This window comes from Cyrtonyx montezumae, unplaced genomic scaffold (assembly GCF_038088225.1).
Source record: "Cyrtonyx montezumae isolate F1298 unplaced genomic scaffold, pur_monq_1.0 scaffold_6, whole genome shotgun sequence".
Taxonomy (NCBI): Eukaryota; Metazoa; Chordata; class Aves; order Galliformes; family Odontophoridae; genus Cyrtonyx; species Cyrtonyx montezumae.
In genome coordinates, this window is record NW_027072067.1 from 9,285,625 (window position 1) to 9,306,631 (window position 21,007).

Below are 21,007 nucleotides of genomic sequence, written 5' to 3' on the forward strand. Positions count from 1 at the left end.
AGACAGAAAGCACTACTTCAGTATCTATTGGATTAGAACTCAATGACTCAATTAAACCAATAATAACCACTTAAGATTTTATTTCATTTCAGTATATAGTGAAATATAAATGCACCTGCTTTTTTTTTTTTGTTTCTCCTTCTGTTCTTTTTGCTTCTCCCTCACCTATTATTTATGAACTGTTTCCTCCAGCCCATCTCATGCAGCAGCACTCAGTGTACCAGCATACATGGTCAGTACATGATTTTCTGTCATCTAGGAGTGTATGACTACCCTCATTGACTTCCCAGCAGGATAGTTAGTATGGGTAAAAGAACTGCAAGAATAAAACCTGTAATCTTTATTTTGAATGAGGATGTGAGTTCCTTGTTATGTGCTAATAAGTTAAGTGCTTATGTACATTTCTGAATCTTCAGTTTGGTGCATAGGGAAAGAATCCTGCATATTCTCCTGAATTCATGACTCACTTCTATGCAGTGTTAAAAACATGTCACACTCTTGAAAAGGTACAGTAGCTAAAACAGATATCTGAAACTGGCAGAAGCTTAACATATATATGCATTTGTTTAGAACACTGAACAAGCTCAGTTCCCTTTCTTCCAAACACTTCAATACGTGGAAATTCTGGGCTGAGACTGAGCAGCAAAACTGGAAATCCAACATTTTTCCCTTGTATTATATATGCAGACATTTTAGGACAGGTCTTATCTGGCAGGACATGACCACTGGACTTAACCTCCAGTTTTTGGAGGTTTCAACGCTCATTTTTCTGATGGCAACAGAGAGGGAAAAAGATGCAAAAGCAGTTACGAGTAGAGGGTATGTCATATGGGCCAAAGTGATAGGAATACAGACTTAGATGCTCATTTTAGGGCCAACACTGAACTGTTTCATACACAAATTGACAGGGCCTTTTTTAATCCTATCCTCATCACCTATCTTATTCTGTACTTAACTAATTTCAGCTAAGTTCACTACAGCATTCACATGAGCCACTCCCACCACAGTGCACCACCACAGCATGGGGCAAGCTTTGTTCCACTGACTCCAAGTGAGGGAGGTACACAAAGCACTCCAGGCAGACTTAGCAACTGGGTGTAAGGAAGGCCTAAGGGAGCCAATGCAACCTGACTGGTAAGGAGGATTCTTAAGAGCCAATCCAGAACACATATACATGTTTACATTGTGCTAGTGGGAATCCAAAGCTAGAATTAATAACTTCAAATATTGAAGGTGACAATAAAGAAAGCTGTTACGTTCAGACCATTATTGTTCATGCTGCTTTGTGAATTTATTTCTTTAAATTTTCCACTTGTGCTCCTGCCAAGAGAGATCTATTAGACAGTAAGCAGCAAGAGTAAAACTTTATCATTTTGTTTCAAACTATAAAATAATTTACATCACATATTTTACTTACTTTTGTCTTTTTTTTTGTTGGTTTTTTTTTTTTTTTTTTTTGTTTTGAAACCACAAACATTCCAGCATCACACTGTAGGAATAAGAATAACAATAGAAAGCATAACCTTTTGCATAGTATTAAATGAACAGACAGAGTAAGTTCTTTATTTACAGTTATTGTCTAGATAAAAAAATTCATAAAAACAGATGAATGAACATATATTAATAACCCCTAGTGGGATGGATTGCCAATGTACCACTGTATTGTTGTCCACAAATCTCATGCTGCTAAGTACAGTACGTCGAGAGCGAGCATTTATATATTGCAGGGAATTTAACAAACTGATCATTTTGTTTTTTGATCCATTGTTCCCATCACAGAGAGGTCAAGCAATAAAAGAAAGGAATTGTGATGCACGACTTGTAGTTGAAAGGTCATAGCTATTCTGCTTTAAAAAAAATCTATTTTTTATCATATACATAAAGCACAGTCTCTGCTCACAAAAGCCCAAGTTATCTATGCATCTCAGTTTATATGTTTTACTATATATACACAGAATGCAGTGTTCATTCTCTTAACAGTTTTCAAGTCTGCAAATGGTACCTTAGGGAGGGATACTCCTACAGGAAAATTAAAAAAAAAAAAAGAAACCAAGAAAAAACATGAAGTTTGGAAAAAAAAAAAAAAGGCAAACAGTCAGTGTTAAAATGCTGAAAACAAATTGTTCCAGTATTAATAACTTTTGTAGATGTTCAAGTCCAAAGCTAGAGGCTTCCCTGTAAATAGATAACACTTTTTTTTTCCTTCTGAATATGATATCCCAAATAGGCCATAGAAACCCAATACATGTTATACAAAGGTTAGTCACCGTATTTACAAAGCAAAGAACAATCCTGACTTTCGATCACTTCGTTGCTAGGAATTAGATAAAATAATAATGTTTTCATGCTAGCTTTTTACTGTCAAGAAACGGGTAACTCTATCTGCTGAAAACAGTTGTATGCACCTCCCACGACCTGTTCTGTTGTTGAATGAAAAGTTTGGATCAGATAGCGAACTACGAGTTTGAGCCAAAAACATTCAAGCTTCTACACAAGAGTCCGGAAGCTGGCAATTCAAGCTGATTTGAGCTTTACCTGGCTGAATAGTCTTGATGCACCCTGAAAACATTTTAGTCAGTTCAGTCTGCAGTTTGGCCATGAGTCTAATCCTGATTAGGAGAGTTCTGGCTTGGTTTAGTTCTTGTGACTGCAGAGATGCACCATGTTATTAGCCAACCTTAAGACAACCAGTAATACCTTAAAACAAATCAATTTGTCAAGCTAGTTTGAGAGTGTTTTTCAACACATCTGGCATAGTCAATGGTGTAATTCAAAATACCTTTTGCACTGTACAATTATGGAAAAGATTATATGCTGAAAAGTCTCCAAGCAAACTTTATATTAAATACAAAAATTATTTATGAAAAATCTGTGATCCACAAAGTGCTTAGCATTCAAGTGGTTGACATAGCAATTATATAAGCTCAGAAATTTTAAGTTATTAGGGCTGTTACCATCTTGAAAAATGTATGTCACCCTCCTTACTGCAGGTTTTCAAAGTAGCTTTCTTTGTAGAAAGCTCAAAGTAAAACAATGTACTATGTTACAGTATACTGAGTGACTACAGGAAGACAAACTTGGTAAAAAAAAAATCACACTAAAAATCTCTCAATATACAATTAACAGTGTTTCATTCAGACCTAATAGTGCAGAAATGATATTTTCCTTAAAAAAAAAAAAAAAATCAAAGCAACAACCTACAGGGATTTTCATCCAAAATGCCAACAGCCCGTACCTCATAAGTAATAAGGAAATAAATGCCTATATTATAACTGAAAAGGATTAACACAATATGTCACAATATTTAAACATTAGTTTGATCTCCATGTAGACAAACCAAATATAACTTATTTTAAATCTGTTATTTATAAACTCAACTCAGTTTCACATATTATCTGTCTAAAAATATTTTTGGAAGCCATTGCCATATGCTTAAGGAATGAAACAGCCTCCATTCTCAAATGTTGCACCAAAACAAATTCAAGCAGTTTATCAGAGGAAAAAAAAAAAAAAAAGGAGAGAACCTGATCATTCTGATTTTTATTTGAAACAAAGGAAGCCTGTTTTACCTCCCTGTATATAGGATCACAATGCTACATCCAATGTCTTATTATATTTTGGCTTCTTTCTTATTTACTATCAATATCTACAATATTTAACAAAAAAAAACAAACAAAAAAAACCAACAAAAAAAACCCCAAAACAACAACAACAACAAAACAGGCAGAAATCAGAACGTGGTTGCAATAAAATATCCAGGGTGTGATATTACAGACGTTTTCAATGAGCTGAGCTGAGCCATTTTTATACTACTTCGGCAGGAAGTGCTTTCTTAACCCTACAAATAGTTAAGGATATTATCTACAGGTTTGTAAACAAATTACATTCTTTTTTAGGACATAAATAAGTTAAAATAGTCAGAGCAATTTGAGCAGAAACAAGGCAACATGCCAACAAAGAAACTTTATATATATATAACTGTATATATATATATAGATATATACATATATATAATTAATTATGTATATACTTATATGTATATATCTCTATATATAGTCTCATAAATGTTTAAGTTCCTCTGTCCAACTGGTGCAAATCTACTGTGCAAGTTAAGCTTTGCAACTTCAAAAAAGTTCTTTAAATTAATCTATACAATTGAGTCCATGCCACACAAGCATTTCAAAAAACTCACAGACCAGTGAATTGGATAAATAGCCGCAGAAAGAAGTCCTCTGCAGTTCCTGCTTAAGGAGGAAAAAATAAAAAATGGAGAAGAAAAAAAAAAGAAAGAAAAAGAAAGAAAGAAGGGCCAGAAGTGTGTACAGTACATTCATGCAGGATTTTTTTTTGTTTTGTTTTCTGAAAGGGAACAAGAAGGGGTATGTAAATCAGCCATTCATTCCTTCCCCAAAACCATTGTGATTAACAATTCATTCACTTGTCTCAGAGTGAATAAGAGTTCAAACAGCTTTTCAGCCAGCAATGTTTTTTTTAATATATATATTTATAGATTTCGGTTGCTGTGGTTGTTTATTTTATTTTATTTTACTTAATTTTTTTTTTCTTTTTTGCAGTGACCTTTTCAGCTAAAGTGATGTCTCCAGGCTATGTATTGGGCTTCCTGGACTAGAAGAGGTAGCTGATTTACTTGTGTCAGTTGTAAGATTTATTCCACTGTCGATAGCACTGTTGTTCTTGTTCAGCGAAGACGGTGGACTCGAGTTTTTCTTGAGAGCAGGGTCTTCTTCTAGGTCTGTGTCATCAATGAGTGGGATGTGGGGCTGGGAATCTTCTATCCTAAACTCAGGATGAGTCATAAAGTTGTGAATAGAGGTTCTAGATTCTGGTTTTTCTAAACCTTCATAGAGAGAGCTACGGAATGCCTTCACGACGCGGATCTAGGGGGAGAAAAGGAAAGAGGTGTCAGAGGTCACAACCTTTAAGGGCCAAAATATGTTAGAGAATACTTTGTGAAAGATGTAGCATATGGTTAGGGCAGTGCAGGCAGCTGAAGTCCATAGTCTCTGGATGTTATACGCATAAACGAGTGGCTCAGTTATGTGCATTTTGAATATCTGTATCAACTGCAATATTAAAATAAATCAAGTTTAAAGCCATCAAAGAACTGATGGGAAGTACTGGTTAAAGAAAGCGAACATCCACTCGTGTGGTACATCCCTAGTAAAAGACAAGCCATGTTAATTGTAATGCAAATGTAAAACCATGCATGTTGATAGTTTTGCAGTGAGTAAGTAGGAAGGCTTTTTTATTTAAAAAAGTCTCTTTTGTTTTGTTATAAAAAAACATTACATATAACAAATCACACTTCACAAACAGAAAAGCACAGAACACAGACACAGTTGGATGGGTACATATGAGACACACAGGAGCCAAGTGTAAAAATCATAAGTAATACCAATGTTTTAAAGCAAAATCTAAATGAATGCAGCCAAGAGCACAAAAAGCCAAGCAGACAAAATACTAAGCATAATCATGCTACCACAGGGAAAAAAAAAAATCACAGTTACCACAGAGATAACTTGCACACAACAACTACACTTGGAAGCCTGGATAATGTGAACATTGTATTGTTGAACCAACTTTTTTTTTTCCTTCATGCATATGTGAGGTAAACACTCGAGTATAGACCCACTGTTCTAGCCATTTAATATATAGAAAACATAATAATGTACTGATTGTTGGGTTGAATTGAATTGCATTGTTAAACAGCAAGCTCTTTCATTTTCTGTGTCTCAGTCGTAATACTCTTTGTAAAGTTAAAAGCTGAAAGTGACACAATTTATGCCATATATGCAGTCTTTAAACTAGGTCAGCAGACTTATGCCAGGATAAATCTAATGTTGTTAACCACCTGACAGTAAGAACACAGGTGAAAATAAACTACAAGGCTCAGCCCATTAGACTGTGAACAACAGTGCAAATTGCTTTCTCAGTAGGAAATGAACGGAGCAGTGAGGAGCATGGCAGAGTGGGGACACTAGTGCTCTGTGAGTGGGCAAAGGGAGGGATGCGGTCGTATCCCAGTGACCTACGGTTCTGAAGAGATGTGAAGGGTTGTGCTATGTGTTACTACTGAAAGAACATAATTGCTTGGAGGGGAGTGGGGGGGGGGCAGAGAGGAAAAAACAGAATGGCAAAAACGTGATCTGTTGGCAAATGTGTTATGACTAAATATGAGTTCTATCCTTCTACTTCCATGTAGTTCATGAGTGAGTTTTTAGCATTTCTTAAAGGGAAAACCAAAACACAGGCAGAGGCAGAAAAGGTGCAAGCAGGCATTGTGAAAGCTTTTCCAGGCACATTTGAAATGGTTGGTGGTAGGTATGTGTGTCATTTTACATGTGATTATGCTGCACATTTGGTTGGTTTAATATACCACTAGTTTGTAAAGCTTTATTTTCCCTCTATACTTTGATCTCTTTGAACTTCGTTCTTGTTTGTATTCTCTAAATTTCAATGTTCATCGTCTTTCAAAAATCCTAAGAGCAGAAGTCATGCCACAGAAGAGCACAGTTTGTGCCCTGAAATCATAAAGTGTATATAACATCTTATTTGAGGGAGCACCTGGAATTATAAATCAGGGCTTCATGCAAATTGAATCACTTTCAATTGTGCTTTTCTCTGTGATGGTTCTGTAGTGAACCAACAAGAGATTAATGTGCATTAGTAAATATATACAATTTGAACTCTTATTTCTATGAGTTGACATACTATTTCCCTCATTACCTGGGCCTTTCTATCTTCTATTTGAAAGTGCAAGGTAGTTTGTCTAAATGATGAAAATGTAGTGTGTTTGCCAAAACAATCGTTAAGGCATTTTACCAAACTGTCCTACTTGAAGTCAGGAATTTCTTTGTAACATGCCCAGTTTATAACATGGGCTGATACAGGGGTGTTTTCTGCATAGCTACCTACTATTTCTGCTATCTGAATGAAAATAATGACCCTCTCATTCAGTTGCAGCTTTTTGCTATATCTGATTAAACTAACAAAATATTTCATTCTCTTGAATATTGCCACATTTTATTGCACAGATTTAGGTTCTATTTGCCAGCTACATTCTTCTAAATAAAAGTAAATTAAATTTTCACTTAAAAATACAGGCTTGGGTTTTCATATTATGCTTGTAGAGATTTTGTAGAATTGAATAAAAGTAAAGCAGTGCTTCAGGCAACACAAGCTGCATTTAAACCTTTGCAGGCTAGCAAGTGAGGAACTTACTTCCATACAAGACTACGAGTTCAGCAGTAAAGAAACAACCACTGAAGCCACTGATAGTCTGCTTAATAAAATTGCAGAAACTGACTCAGAAAATGATACTGTAGGGAAAGCATGGATTTTAACCGTGCATCTATATTGCATTTATTCCCAAGACTGGGAATCTAAATTACATTTAATACCAAGCTTTTAGTCAATGTAAGTAGCTTGCTTGCATCTTACATAGCTGAGAGAAACCTACAGAATCAGATGGTGTTTGAAAACAAGTAGTGAAAACCTGCCCACCACGACCTGAATTCAATACTCTGCAGGGTCTGCTGTAAACCCACTGAAAGAAAACACTACAGTAACATCGTTTGGTTGGACTACATGTGTTTACACAGCAGTCTGCAAGTACATCATTTCAGAATGTACAATCAGCCAGCAGCTGCATTACTCAGAGTGGAGATCTCTGACAAGGTTTTGTCATGGAGTGTTCAAGTCCTGGGGGACCATTTAGATGTCACTGGCAAAAAGTTGACATGTTGATAGTGATTTTTAGTAAAACATAATAGCTTCAAACTCTTTTATAACTACTGATATATAAGTAGCTCATCTGATGAATACCACTGTAAAGTGCCAAATTTGGGCAAATCCCTAAAGCTGAGAATATATGAAGCTAGCTAGTTTTCTTCTCTAAGGATCTCTAGAAAACTGTCTTCTTAACATCCCTCTACAGTTTCAGAGTTTTGTATAGGTTTTCCATACATATTCAGGGTTTGCCACCTTGAATACAAAGTTGGCATTTTAATTTAAATACAATAACACTACCCTATTTAAGCTTAAACTGAAAAAGTACTGCTTACCCAGAGTTACATGGCCCAACAGCAATATATTTGTTTAATACACGCTTAAGGAAATTCAAGGTTACTTGAAGTAATACCTAGTGTTGAAAGGTTTAGGGACTCTGCTGAAGCAAAGCCCACAGTGTGGTTATTTTTTTTTGAAGATAAATTATAGCTGATGAACTTCAAAAAATGTTATGGTTGTACAGCATGTAAAATCAGGGACATACCCATGATGGATAGAACTGAGAGCATGTCTTTTTATGAACTACGTGAAGCTCATGTAAATGAGATTTCTTTATGATGCTGACAATGCCAAGGGAAGACAAACAGTGTGATACAGCTCCCTTTTCTCACAGTAATGGAGACAACAGAAAAAAATGAACTGCTTTTAAACGAAAGACTGTGGGAACAACAATTCAGGACATTTTTGACATGGCTCTAAGTTTCCACTTCTTTCTTCTCTGTAGCTGTAACAGAAAAAACTTGAGTTTCATCCCACCTTGACAGTTATATTTATTATACTGCATTAGGCAAGAAAAATAAAAGAAATAGAAATTTAGATACTACAGTTTTTTTTCCCCATCAGAAGAAAAGATGAAGTTCAGAATGTCACTCAAATACAACAATGTAGGCAAAATACACAAAGCCTCTTTATCATCTGCAGATCTGTTATGGTTGGTAGCGTGTGGGCTTATACTCGAATGTTTACCTGGCTTCATACAAGCCAAGTATCTTGAGTTTGGTTCACATTCATTTCAGGCTCAAGGTTAAAGACTCACAACCTCTTTTTATTTCACTCTCTCCTGCTGAACCCTTTTGTCCAATGTTCTCTAGCCCTCTGGGAAAACAAACACATTTAATATTCAGACAGTAGAGAGTAGGGCACTGCAAAAGCAAATAAATTCTAGACTGAAAGATCAGTAAAGTGATTAGTATAATATCGTAAACAAGAGGTCAGTTTTGCAAAGAGATGCCAACTCTTACATGTAACTGATACTATTCTATATTAAGACTATAATTACACTAATCAGAGAAAGTTTGGTCAAGTACTTTAGGATATGTGAAGCTTGGAGATACAAGGCATATCTGCTGTATGTTTGTTCTTGTTTATTTTGGATTCCTCTCTGTTTAAAGTGTGTAACATTAGATTAGGTACCCAAAGGATAAGATACTGTATGTATAGAAGTCACATGTAAATGTGACTATGATGTTCTGGATGCTTTCTCTCTATATAAATATGCCATAAATCCAGTAAGCATTGATGAAAAGTCAAACCACACACAGCAAGAGCGGAACAGAATAACCACGTTGTCTGTGAAAACCTCACTTCACAAAGTTTCACGTCTGTCACTCCACTGAATTTCAGAGCATGAGATCAGAAGTATGGCTTCCACTTTCCATAGCATCTCTCCTGCATTATAGAATTGATCCAAAGTTTTTTGGAGCCTAACAGTTTTTATCAGATTTTGTGAACTTAAATATAGAATACAATCCTTTTAAATAAATGATTTCTCTTTTAGGACTAAATTTTCTAGCCACAATGCATCCAATTGAGGACTTGGCTTTATATTTAGACTTAAAACATGGTTATTTTTCCTAAAGGGTACACAACAGTCAATTATGATTTTAGATTTGGGAAATCTTTGTGATAACCAGTGGAAACTTCAGAATTTCACTGTGATATCTCTGCCTCTATCAGCTGACAGATTAATAATGTCCCTAAATGCTGAAAGTTTTATAAACATTTTAGCTGCAGGTTTCATGTTCTGCTTGCTCCATTTCCTCATGTGACCACTAAACCCTGTTGCTATGGAAAGCATGTGGCAATTTCAGTAAGACTGGTTTGCCCAACTTGATCATCTGTGTTCTGAATTTAGGTCACTACTGGACTACTGGATTAATTTTGCTTTACATTTATTAAACCACGTGTTTTTTAATTAATAAAAATTGCTCCTATTTTTCTTCATGAGAAAATCTGATCCAAAGAATCTTCTGAGTTTTAGTTGTAAAGGCTGTTCATCTCTATCATTAGATTTATAGGAAACTAAATATGTAGGAAATAAAATATGAGCAAAAGCTGCTTAACAGTAATAATTTCTCAGCACAAGAATATCTGATTTACATGCACAACAGATCACAAAAAGTTAAGCCAAACTCTCCCTTTAAAAATATATATGTTAATGGAAGTATTATAATAAGCACTAGAATCAAGATTTGTGAATGATCTGTAATGAAATTTCTGGCAAAATTTGCAGATGTTAATGCTCACATGCCACTCTGAAGCAAATGTAACAGATGTAAAGCTTCCACCTAAAGACACAGCTTCCTGGCACGTCTGAGCAATTTTGGGTACTTACAAATTAAAGAGACAATGAAAAGCACCTTAGTTTTACTTGAGAATTAGTCATACTTTTCAGAAACAGTATATCCCTCCCCAAAACGTGAAACAGCAAAAAAGCAGCTTTTACCACACTATGCTTTTATTCCTTTTTTTTTTCTTTTTGGCTATAAAATGCTGAAAAATACACTTAAACAAACGTCGGAGGCCTGTATGATGGAAAAATACTGAGAATACTTCATGATAATTTGGTAAGATTTTAATTGCCTGCTAGAAACTCTTGAGTCGCCACTACATCTGTGTGTGCCATCTTTACAAGTGGCTTGTTTGATGTCATTGCTGCTAATGTTAATATTGCAAAAATTTGATACAGTAAAATATCCACTTCTAAAAATCTCAGTCAAATATGATAGCCCTCAATGGAACAAACCCAAAGGAACCTGAAAGCACAAAAACTGCAGCAGGCTCATGGTCTGGGAGGTTTCTTGTTGGTGTAGTTTTTCTTTTGATTGTTTTTCCCCAAATATATCCTATACTTAACAATATTTCTTATTTATAAACATTAAAGAAAGTGTTTTTGTGTATTTTTTTGTTTGTTAGTTTTAAGATTTCTGCAGCTTCTTCCACTTAGGAACATTATTAACTATATTGTCTATACAGGAATGGAGGGAAGGATGAAGAGCAGGGACAAAGGAATATTAAATATGTATCTTTCTTGGAAATTTTTAGCAATATTTTCTTGAAGAAATTCCCTAATGAAAATATAAACAACATTTGACAACTGAGTAAAAATAGATGAAGAATAACTTGTTTACTTTGTGTACAGTTAGACCCTCTGTCTAATTAACCCATGAACTAGCAAAGGCTTTAAAAGCATATACATGATTTTATACATAAGCTAACCATTGGTGTTCCAAATTTTGAGCTTCTAAAGTTAAAAAAACAACATTCATTTCCCCATTTCATCTGATTTTGCTTTCTCAGAAGAAAATGCATAAAGAATACACATTTTTTCATTCAGCAATTTTACTTTCAATCCTCAAAAGCTGGTAAAGCATAGCCTGGTATCCAAAACCACTTTTAACTCTGCCATGTAAGCATTTTCCAACGACAGAAGACAGTGTGTACATGTATGCATTCATGCATACAATACAGCAAAACCTGAGAAAATGGCCAGGACCATATTGAATACAGGCCCTTATTATTCTCATGGTTTCAATTTCCATAGTTTAATTAGAAATATTAGAATTTTTTATGGTAAAGCACCATTGGATGCTCTTATTTCTGCAGAATGTTTATATTTTGGACACCCTAAACTATGACTGAAGTATCCTTATAGTTGCAATGTGCAGTGCTCAAGTTCTCTGAGAATGAACAGCATCTCATACTGGGCCCCCTCAAGTATGATGCCCTTTTCTCTTTTCTATACTTTAAGGTTTTCCCTTGATATATGATATCTACCTTATTTTAAAAATTCCAAGAGATATGGAATGGCTTTACAATCAGAGATACAGTTATCCTACTATTCCTCTCATCCCACAGGAAAAATGTATTTAGAGCTTAATTCACTCTGAGCATCTGAGTGGAAAGAATTCAGTCCTGTTCTACTACGTATGTTTCAAGTGAGGAGCAGAAAATTAAACATATATGATCACTCTGTAACTAACAGTTTCTCAGAAAATGACAATTAAAAATATTTCAATTAAATTTGGATTTGGAAAGGTTTACCAGGTTCTAGAAGAGATTTAAAATATGAGCTTCCTCCTATTAACTTCAGCTCATAACCTAGTAAGACCTTTCTCAAGAAGCAATACTATTCAATTCTTAGTTGCTTTGCTGCAATGGAGAGAAAAGGAGGAGGATAAATTAACTGTTTTATATTTGCTAGATTTTGTAAGCAGTAGAAAAATATACAGAATGGCATTAGGAAAATATAACACAGAAATCTCGAACAGAATCTCCATGTATTGAACAAAAAATGACTAGAAATTACTGCTGTAACTGTAACTTAACATTAGCTTGGAATGAATGATTAAGAGCATCTACTGTACACAAAGTAATCTAGTTACGTGTGTCTGGGTATGTGTAAACTAATATAACATGACAAAATGGGAGAGTGCAAAGTAGCTCAGTCTCAAATGACTGCTACGTAAGTTGGCATCTCTGTAGATCTGATGCATTAAGAATACACACTCACGCCCAGCTGCAGCAGCAGATGTGCTGGTAGGAGAGGAAAGAGCATTGGATAACGATACGTGACTAGGGCTAGAAATATTGGTTACATCCTGGGTCTGGCTTGTGACGGAGGACTGTCTCCTTAGAGCCCCCTGAAAGGAAGTGCCACTCTTGAAAGTATTGACTACTTCGATCTGTAATGGAGGAAAGAATGAGACAAGTTGCTTAAAGTATGGATACAGTTGCAAAACTAACAGGAATAATAATGAAAAACAATAAATCAACCGTGCACACAGTTTAATTTCTATGGAAATAAATACTTTTCTAGGGTTCTTCTTAACGTTTTAGACATGAAATGGTCCAGTTTTTCTGCCTGAATAAAATGAAGCAGCTTGATAGGAGGCAATGAAGCTGCATGAATTTAAACGATTAGAAAATTTGAAATGAAAATACTAAAAAATGAAACCATTTTATTTATATGGGATAAGTGAATACAACTGGAATACTTGAAATAGCTAATGTCAACATTTTCCTACTGAGAATAAAATTGATTTGCTATTGCTTTTTAGGTGTTCCTCCAGAAAGAGAAAAGTTCAGTTCAAGGGAAGGGGGAAGCCTATAGAAATATTACAAATAAGACTGAATTTTGTCTACAAAACAAAAAAAAAACAAAAAAAAAACAACAAGGTTATCAGTATACTATCTTGATAAAATGTAAAGTACTCTGATAGTATACATTCTTCTATAAAGAAAGTTTGAGTAAATCAAACAGTGATAATGAAGGATGGTCAATTCTACTTACATAATGTAATTAATATTTTTTCTATATACAGTGCTTAAAATTAGACACAAAATTATGTTGAACCAGACTGAATATTCCAGTAAACAGAACTACCATTTTCTACTGTTATTTCCTTATGCATGTTGTAACCTACTGTTAGATGTGTCTTTTAATCATCAATTCAGAAGATGAGTTAAAAAAAAGGAAATTTCAATATCGTCTCTGTCACCAGAACACAGTAAAAAACAGGCTATAAACATCTGATGTATTTAAAACCAGGGATTGGCAGTAGATAACAGCTACAAAGCCCTAAATAACAGAATGTCCTCTTCATCACAGTAGTACAACCGCAACACAACAAAACAGTAACAGAATCCATTACAAGAATTCACCCATCTACATGTAAGAAGAAGGCCATTGTTTCCCCATTTTATCTTGCATCACAGAATTTTTTAAGAAATACAGCCTAGAAAGTAGTTGGGAAAAGGTAAAGTTTATCAACATTAACTTATTTATCAACATGAACTGCACAAACCTTGGTATAACCCCTCCTAAATTTTCTAAGTTGAGAGCATTATAATAAATTTGCTAACATTTTCTACTACAGCCAGTCTTATTAATAAATAAATTCATATGGCTTAATCTCTAATGGTATGGACACATCCTCTCCCATTGTCCTAAGTCTTTGGAGATCATTATTTTCCTTTATGTTTTCACAGAAATAACCACGTCAATGCCATCTGTAAAATGAATCAAGGGTTACTGGTACACAATCACCGTGATGTACTTCTACTAGACAAACATGAAACAGCCTTGTTCACTGACTCTTTGTTTTCCAATGAGAGTCTTAAATACAAGGTGCATTTAATGTGCACGCTGATGGATGTACAGGATTAAGCAGTCATGACAACATTTTGCAGCTTTCATCTCCATCTTTTCTGCAGCAAACTTCATTTTGAGCAGTTTTGTCCAATAAAAAGTACAGTTGCCATGTGGAATAAGGATGCAAGTGAATCAGTGGCATTTTGAAAACAGCATATGGTTCAAACCACTGGTTATATATGAAAGCATGTGAAATACTCACCTGAAATGTTTACTATACAAAAGTAGAATTACATACAAATCCTGAGATTTCATTATTAAACATACATAACAGAGCACTTTTCAAAAGAGAACATTCAAGAAAGATTTTAAAGGCATTCACTAAGAGCATGAACTGCACTGTGGAAGATAAAAGTGGTAGATCCTAAGCTGCAGATGTATAAATGGCTTTCCAATTTACTGAAAGACTCTAGTATGTAGGAATGAAAAGATAAGAGAAGGTCTGTATTTAGTAGTTTCTCCAGAGAACAAGAATTACAGGTGTGTAGTTTACTTTTTCTCCTGAAAGAAGTAACTACAGATCTTCATGGAGTGAATCTATAGGGAAAAAATGCTGACCATTTTAGAATTTTAAAGGTGAAACATACAGGGATGTATTCTGCCTGAAGCCAATGAAGAAGAAGAAAAGATCTTGGCCTCCAAAAGAGTTTACCTTCCAAAATCAGGAAACAACAAAGAAAGAGTTCACCCCAATAAATAAATACATAAAGAATGCATTTTACAATGAGATGCTTTTGTAATAACAGAAGACTGAATTTATTTAGAACAATTCAGATTGCTAGAAATGAGAAAGAAAAGCTAAGGTCCTGTATCATTTCAGTAGCAGTCTAGTTACATTAATTTCTGAAAAAAAAATAGAAGTATTTCTGAGCAGTTAACAAGACATATATACATTTGTCTTGTTTTTGTTCTCATTTTTAATTCTGTTCTTCATTTTTAATATTTAGGAAGCTTTTATTCCCTTTCTTTAGCCACATTAAGTAGATAACAAACTTTGTACTATAGAGAGAAAGAGGCTGAGGGAGAACACAGTCATTGTATTATGAAAATCTGATAGGTAACCTGAAAAGTTTTCAAACCTCCATACTTAACAATTTTTCCCTACTCTAGCATGAGGTAACTATAGGAACTTTTCAGTATACAATTTAAAAAGATGAAATGAACTTGTAGAATTTCAGAATGAAGAATTCTTGAGAACTGCAACAAAGAACTGGAAAGCATTGCTGAAATCTAGCAGAAAGAAGTCCTGACTTCAATGAAATTTGAGACCATTTCGTATCCTTATGAAGCTTGCAGAACTAGAACGAGTAATGCATGAAACTTCACATATTACCAGTCTTCTGAGAGAACTGTCTAATAATGAAACACTTCCAATCAGAAGACATCATGTGTTCACCCAGAGAGGACATAAATTTTAAGAAAATAAGATATCTAAATGAACAGAAGTAGACAAAATGAAAATAAGAAATACATAGTCCCTGTGACTTAGGTATGTGCATTTCTCATGCACTTTATTTCATGCATGTGCAGCATGAAATAGAGACATGTCTGGCATTTCAGTATGAAGAATCAACTGAAAATTCTTTCTCTAGTGCCTAGAGGAACCTGTGCATTGAGAGTATAAAAAAAAAATAAAAATCCCACAACAAAACCAGAAACAAAAAAGTCTTTATTATTGCAAAGTTTTTGTCAGTTTGGATGAGGTTTGTAACTTTCTTAGGAGTGAAGGTTTTTGTTGAATGCTGGAGCTTTATGTCCACAAAGGTCTGAATAGAAAATAAAAAAATAAACATCACCTATTATAAAGCACAAGTGTTTGACAGAAACTGGAATTTATTGAGATCTGTGTCTATGGCTTATCCCTAACCTTAACTGTCATCCTCTTATAGATAAAAGTGAGGGGATGCTCTACCTTCTTCTTTTGCATCTCCAGAAGTGCATTAGACATCAGAGGATTCTTGCAAATCCTCCAGCTCCCCAAGGATGCTACAGACATCCTCATCTTCTTCCATCAACTCTTCTTTAGATGGCTTCCTGGGAAACGTAGTACAAGTGTATGAATTCATTTGGATGGGCCACAACACACAGCACATCAAGATGCGCTCAAGGTCCATCCAACAGGGTATCTAATTTGACATGTATATAGGTTCATCACTCTCCAGTGGACATCTGGAAGCTGCATTTGGAACTCTTTTTGAGTGTGTTGGCCCGTTTCCTTTTTCCGTTATCATTCCACAGATGTGAAATGGATGTAAAAATCAAAGTCACTGAATAAACAAAATGAGAAAAACAATCACAGAGCCTTTTGGTAGGAGAGGAAGTAGTACATCCTACCAAAGATACATCTACAACTAAGAGCAGAGCAGAAACTAAGATGGATGTTAGCGAAGAAACATAATTAATTTCATTTTGTTTTAAGTAGTATAAAAGAATAATAATTTCTTTTTCTGTGAATTTAGTGGACAAAGATATGCAGAAGAACTAAAAGCTAGCTCTCAGACTAGAAAAAGAACTGAAAGGATGTAATTTTCTTTTTTGTGTTTGCAGTTGTTTACACTCACCACAACCAGAAAGACATCCTGACAGAAATGCCAACAGGCAACACTCCTCCTACAGCCATCAGGAAGAAAAGAATGCACATTTAGAGGTCATCTTTCCAAAATGATCACCACTACCAGGGCACTTGTTTTTAACCTTTGTGATAAGAGGAACTGTGACAATTCGAATTTTCTCTACTGATGAGTGCTCCTGACTCAATACAGGACTCAATATACATAACCCTAAAGCTGAAGATCCATATTTAATTACATAATCAGAAGCTCAGGAATTTTCTGAAATCCTTAACCTTTCTCTAACAGCAGTTTCCACTCCTTCCTTCTTCTTTTTGCTGTAATTCACTAAATAGATCTAACCATCCTAGTTTCAGTTAACTATCCCATTTTTCTAAAAGGCATGGCTGCATCTTTTCTCCAGGGAAAAAAAAAAGTAATACATATAACTGTATATAGAACAAAGGAGAAAGTACCATCCATCTCAAATTAAGACCAAAATGTCAAACACAAAATCTTCTTTGATATAAATATTTTTTAAAAGATTCTTTAAATAAAAACAGGAAGTACTTTCTTAATTATTCACCTCTTACTTTCTTGTAAGTATTATGCAAAACGTTCACAGAACCATCTGATATCACCAGGAACGCGTATCTTTAAAAGTTGCTCTCTTCTGCAAGCTGGTAGAGGTGTTAGAAAGACTAAAATGCTTTAAAAAATGCTACTTCACTGTAATAAAAAAGTGCAAAACAGTTCAAATAATTTTCTAGCATTTTTATCTAATAGCCTAAACTGCACTAAATCTAACAGTGTGTCTCAGTACATGTATTTAGTATAACATTCATCTGAGTCCTTTAATTTTGCTTCAAAAACATCATGGATTTTCGTATTTAAGGAAAGCTTAAAAAAACCCTCTAGAATATCATCCAGAGTAGCCAATGCATCTATTTCAGCATTCAATGGATGCTTAAGCCCTTACTACTTTAAATCCAGGAAGGACTAAGTAATTCCTGTTACATATATATATATATATACATAAATGTAACAAAAATCAAGAGATGCTTGACACTTTAGACCAAATATTTTTCCCCTATTGCATGAGGGGGAACAACAATACATTTTAAACAAAATAAAATGACACGTTTTAGAAAGCCTTCATACCATTTTGTTAGCCATAGCGAAAGCTAGCATTTTCCAAGTAGCACTGTTTTTTTCAGCTATCATCACTGAAGTAGAAAAACAAACGTCCACAGTAGTATCCAAAATGGTATTCCTATTTTTGAATATTATCTTTTTTATAATATTTACAGTTCCACTATACACACACTTTAGAAGTGTTCACCTATTTTACTACCTCATGTGATGCTCCATTGAAAACAGTAATTTCCAAGTACCATCATTCCAACACAGAAGCATTCTCTGTGGCTTTCTATAGCATCATCTTGTTTTGATCACAGATAACTCCTAGATCGTGGGGGAATTTACTTTTTTGCATACCTGGGTTTGGATTCTGTTAAGCCCTCTGAACCAGAGAATCTGTCCACGTCGAAGTTCTCTCTCTGCATGATCAATTTCTTCAACATCTTCATTGAGTTCTTCTTCAGGAACCTCCTCCTTTTCAGTGAGCCGCCCTGCCTCCTTTAAAAACTTTAGCCTACTTGTTGGGATGGTTGCAATGACCTAAAATTACAAAAAGCTGCTGAAAACATAAACCTAATTAAATAACAATAAGCTGCTAATTAAAAAAGAATCCCTAATTAAAAAAGAATCCTGATATTTTAATGTGATTTCTTCTCTTCCAGAAACGCATCAGACTTACATATTCATTATAGCACTTTACATTCATACAACTCCATTTTGAAAACAATCAGCATTATTTGCATCACTGAACCACATCAGAAATACATGGCTATGGAGCAAGTTTAAGGCTGGAAAGAAGTGATGTCTTTCCACCAAAAACTAAGGGAGGATGTGGGTATCTGAATGTAATTATTTAAAGGAAACTTCACAAAATGGATACAGTTGCAATTAGTGTTCAGGGATTGCTAATGACTAAAAACAGTCTAATGGCTGTTAATGTAAGCTGAAAATTAGCCTTATCTCATGCGTATAAGACTCTTCACACTAAAACTGGTTCAGGCATTCAGTTTCCCTTTGATTTGGAAAATCAAAATAGTTTTCTCAGCATGTAACAGAAGTGAGGTTTCTAATGGTGTAGCTCTGAATATCTTCCCGTGAGTTCTCTCTTACTTTCAGTCTTCATTAGTAATAAATTCAGTTCATGTCAGCCTATTTTCTTAGTCATTTTGGCTAAGTGGTCACTGGAAGTAATTAATAGAAGAGATGGCTCCTGAGTTTAGAAAATTGTAAATAGCAAAGTCAGACTGTGCTGAATATGATTGCTGTGGATAAATTTAAATGTTGTTATCTCGAGTAGTCATTTTTTTTTCTGATTTCTTCTGTCAGCTTGAATAGAAATAAAAACAGATGGCCATCTAAACATGACATTACCTAGAACAAAAAATTCTCTTTCAAAGTTAACTATTACATAGTTTTTAAAAAAATGCTGTAATTTTCTTATTTTTTCTTTTGTTTCAGTAGTGAGCAATCACATCTCTGAAGCCCAAATATTTGAAAATAAATGGAGTAAGCTGGAACAGAAAATAATTTTGAAGGTAAGAAACTACAGTTCTGGGACATTCAACAATGATGGAAGTTGATGTCTGGTGGATGAAAGTCTTATTCAGTTTGTGATAATGATTTTTTGGAGCCCTCTGGCATGTGGTATTGTCTAGACCACATAAGCCACAGCACAAACTAAACTAAGGTATTCAGAAAATGAAGAGTGTTGAAGGTACTCTATACAGCTGATAGTTGAAGGAAAATTGATGAAGAAGCACCTTATGCCTTTGGAAAGATGGAATGTATATTGCAAAGACACACAACAAGGCACTGTATATTTTCAGGATGAAAACAGACTGCTGATTTTTCTGAGGGTCCCTTTGAACTTTGTATACCACAACTCTATTTTTATTACATAACCGCTAAAGACGCATAAAGAAATGCCCAAAAGCTATGAAACCTTTTAAAATGTATTTTGGGCTGAAAAACATGAAAAGCTTGAAAAAGTAGTGATTGGCATGACACAAGTAAAGACAGCAGGAGTGAAAAAATAAAAGGTTAAGTGCTAGTCATTGCAGTGCTTTCTGAAACTGCTTTAGCTTCCCAGCTTTCAAAAAAATTTTATGTCAGTACTCTATATAAAGAAGTTACTTGCTATCTGATGAAACTGGTGTGGATGAAGGGCTTGCGAGACAGCATTCATAGAAACAACCATATTTGGTAGTGATTCTGTGCAATAGAACATAGCTCTCCTTTAGCCAGGCTGAATCCGCTGTAATTCTTCCCTTAGAGTGTTCATGTATTTTTTTGTTTGGTGCTTATTTTTACCTGCAGACACCAGCCTTGTTCAGGCAATGGCAGACTCAAGAGACTCAATGCAGATTAAGAAACTAAGTATTATTCTCAAGAAAACTACCATTTTGAAAAGCAATCAACAATTTTCAGAACATAACTTGAAATGTTCTAGAAGGACTTTGTTTTGAGAAGTCTTGCAGGCTACTTTTAGAAATCATTGTCACTCAAAGCAATGCAGATTTGCTTTCCAGAAATTCCTTTTAGAAGTCTGCAGAAACTCTTTTTAGATGTCCCAAATTTTACATCTAAAATTGGAAGTCTTGATTGGTTACAGTGGATTACAAGAACAGCAGGGTTAGGAGAAAGTGTTAGAGCAAAGGGCTAACAAATGTGTTATGCTCCACTGCAGAATTAATCTGAGGAGGAAAAGGCTGGCAAAAGGGAAGCACAAACTGTACGAACAGGACAAACAGAACTTTCCAAGGTTTAGCAAACTGATTTTGTACTCCCCACGTAACTTAATAACTTAAATTCTACCTTCAGATAGTAACTACATTAGTACAATCTAATAATGGTGATTTTCAGCAACGTATCTCTTAAAAGCTGTTGTGATTGAGCTTAATCTTTCAAAAAAAATCTGAAGTCCAGGCATCCTAAAAGCTTATGTAGTTGTTTTTTTCTCCATAATATATCAGTTTTGAAAGCTAGCATTAACTCATTACAATTCAACCAAATCACTTTCGTATTCAACAGCATCAGCAATTTCATGCTTGGCAAACTACCAGATCTATATGCATCT

The 21,007-nt window shown here is 34.8% G+C and overlaps 1 protein-coding gene across 12 annotated transcripts in view; it reads right to left on the minus strand.

The window, feature by feature from the left end:
• Positions 1–827: 827 nt before the first annotated feature.
• The window catches only part of ATP2B2 (ATPase plasma membrane Ca2+ transporting 2), a 212,289-nt gene continuing 192,109 nt past the window's right edge, over positions 828–21,007 (minus strand). For 4 of the 12 annotated variants that reach the window (XM_065749598.1, XM_065749597.1, XM_065749601.1 and 1 more), the window contains 3 exons: positions 18,289–18,471; positions 12,687–12,773; positions 828–4,898 (listed from right to left, as the gene is read on the minus strand). In XM_065749598.1, the coding sequence (XP_065605670.1) occupies positions 4,587–4,898; positions 12,687–12,773; positions 18,289–18,471 (582 nt within the window). In that variant the 3' untranslated portion in view covers positions 828–4,586. Of the gene's footprint in view, positions 4,899–8,848; positions 8,905–12,601; positions 12,774–18,288; positions 18,472–21,007 lie in introns of all 12 variants that reach the window. The other 8 variants (XM_065749603.1, XM_065749608.1, XM_065749609.1 and 5 more) reach the window with 4 other exon arrangements.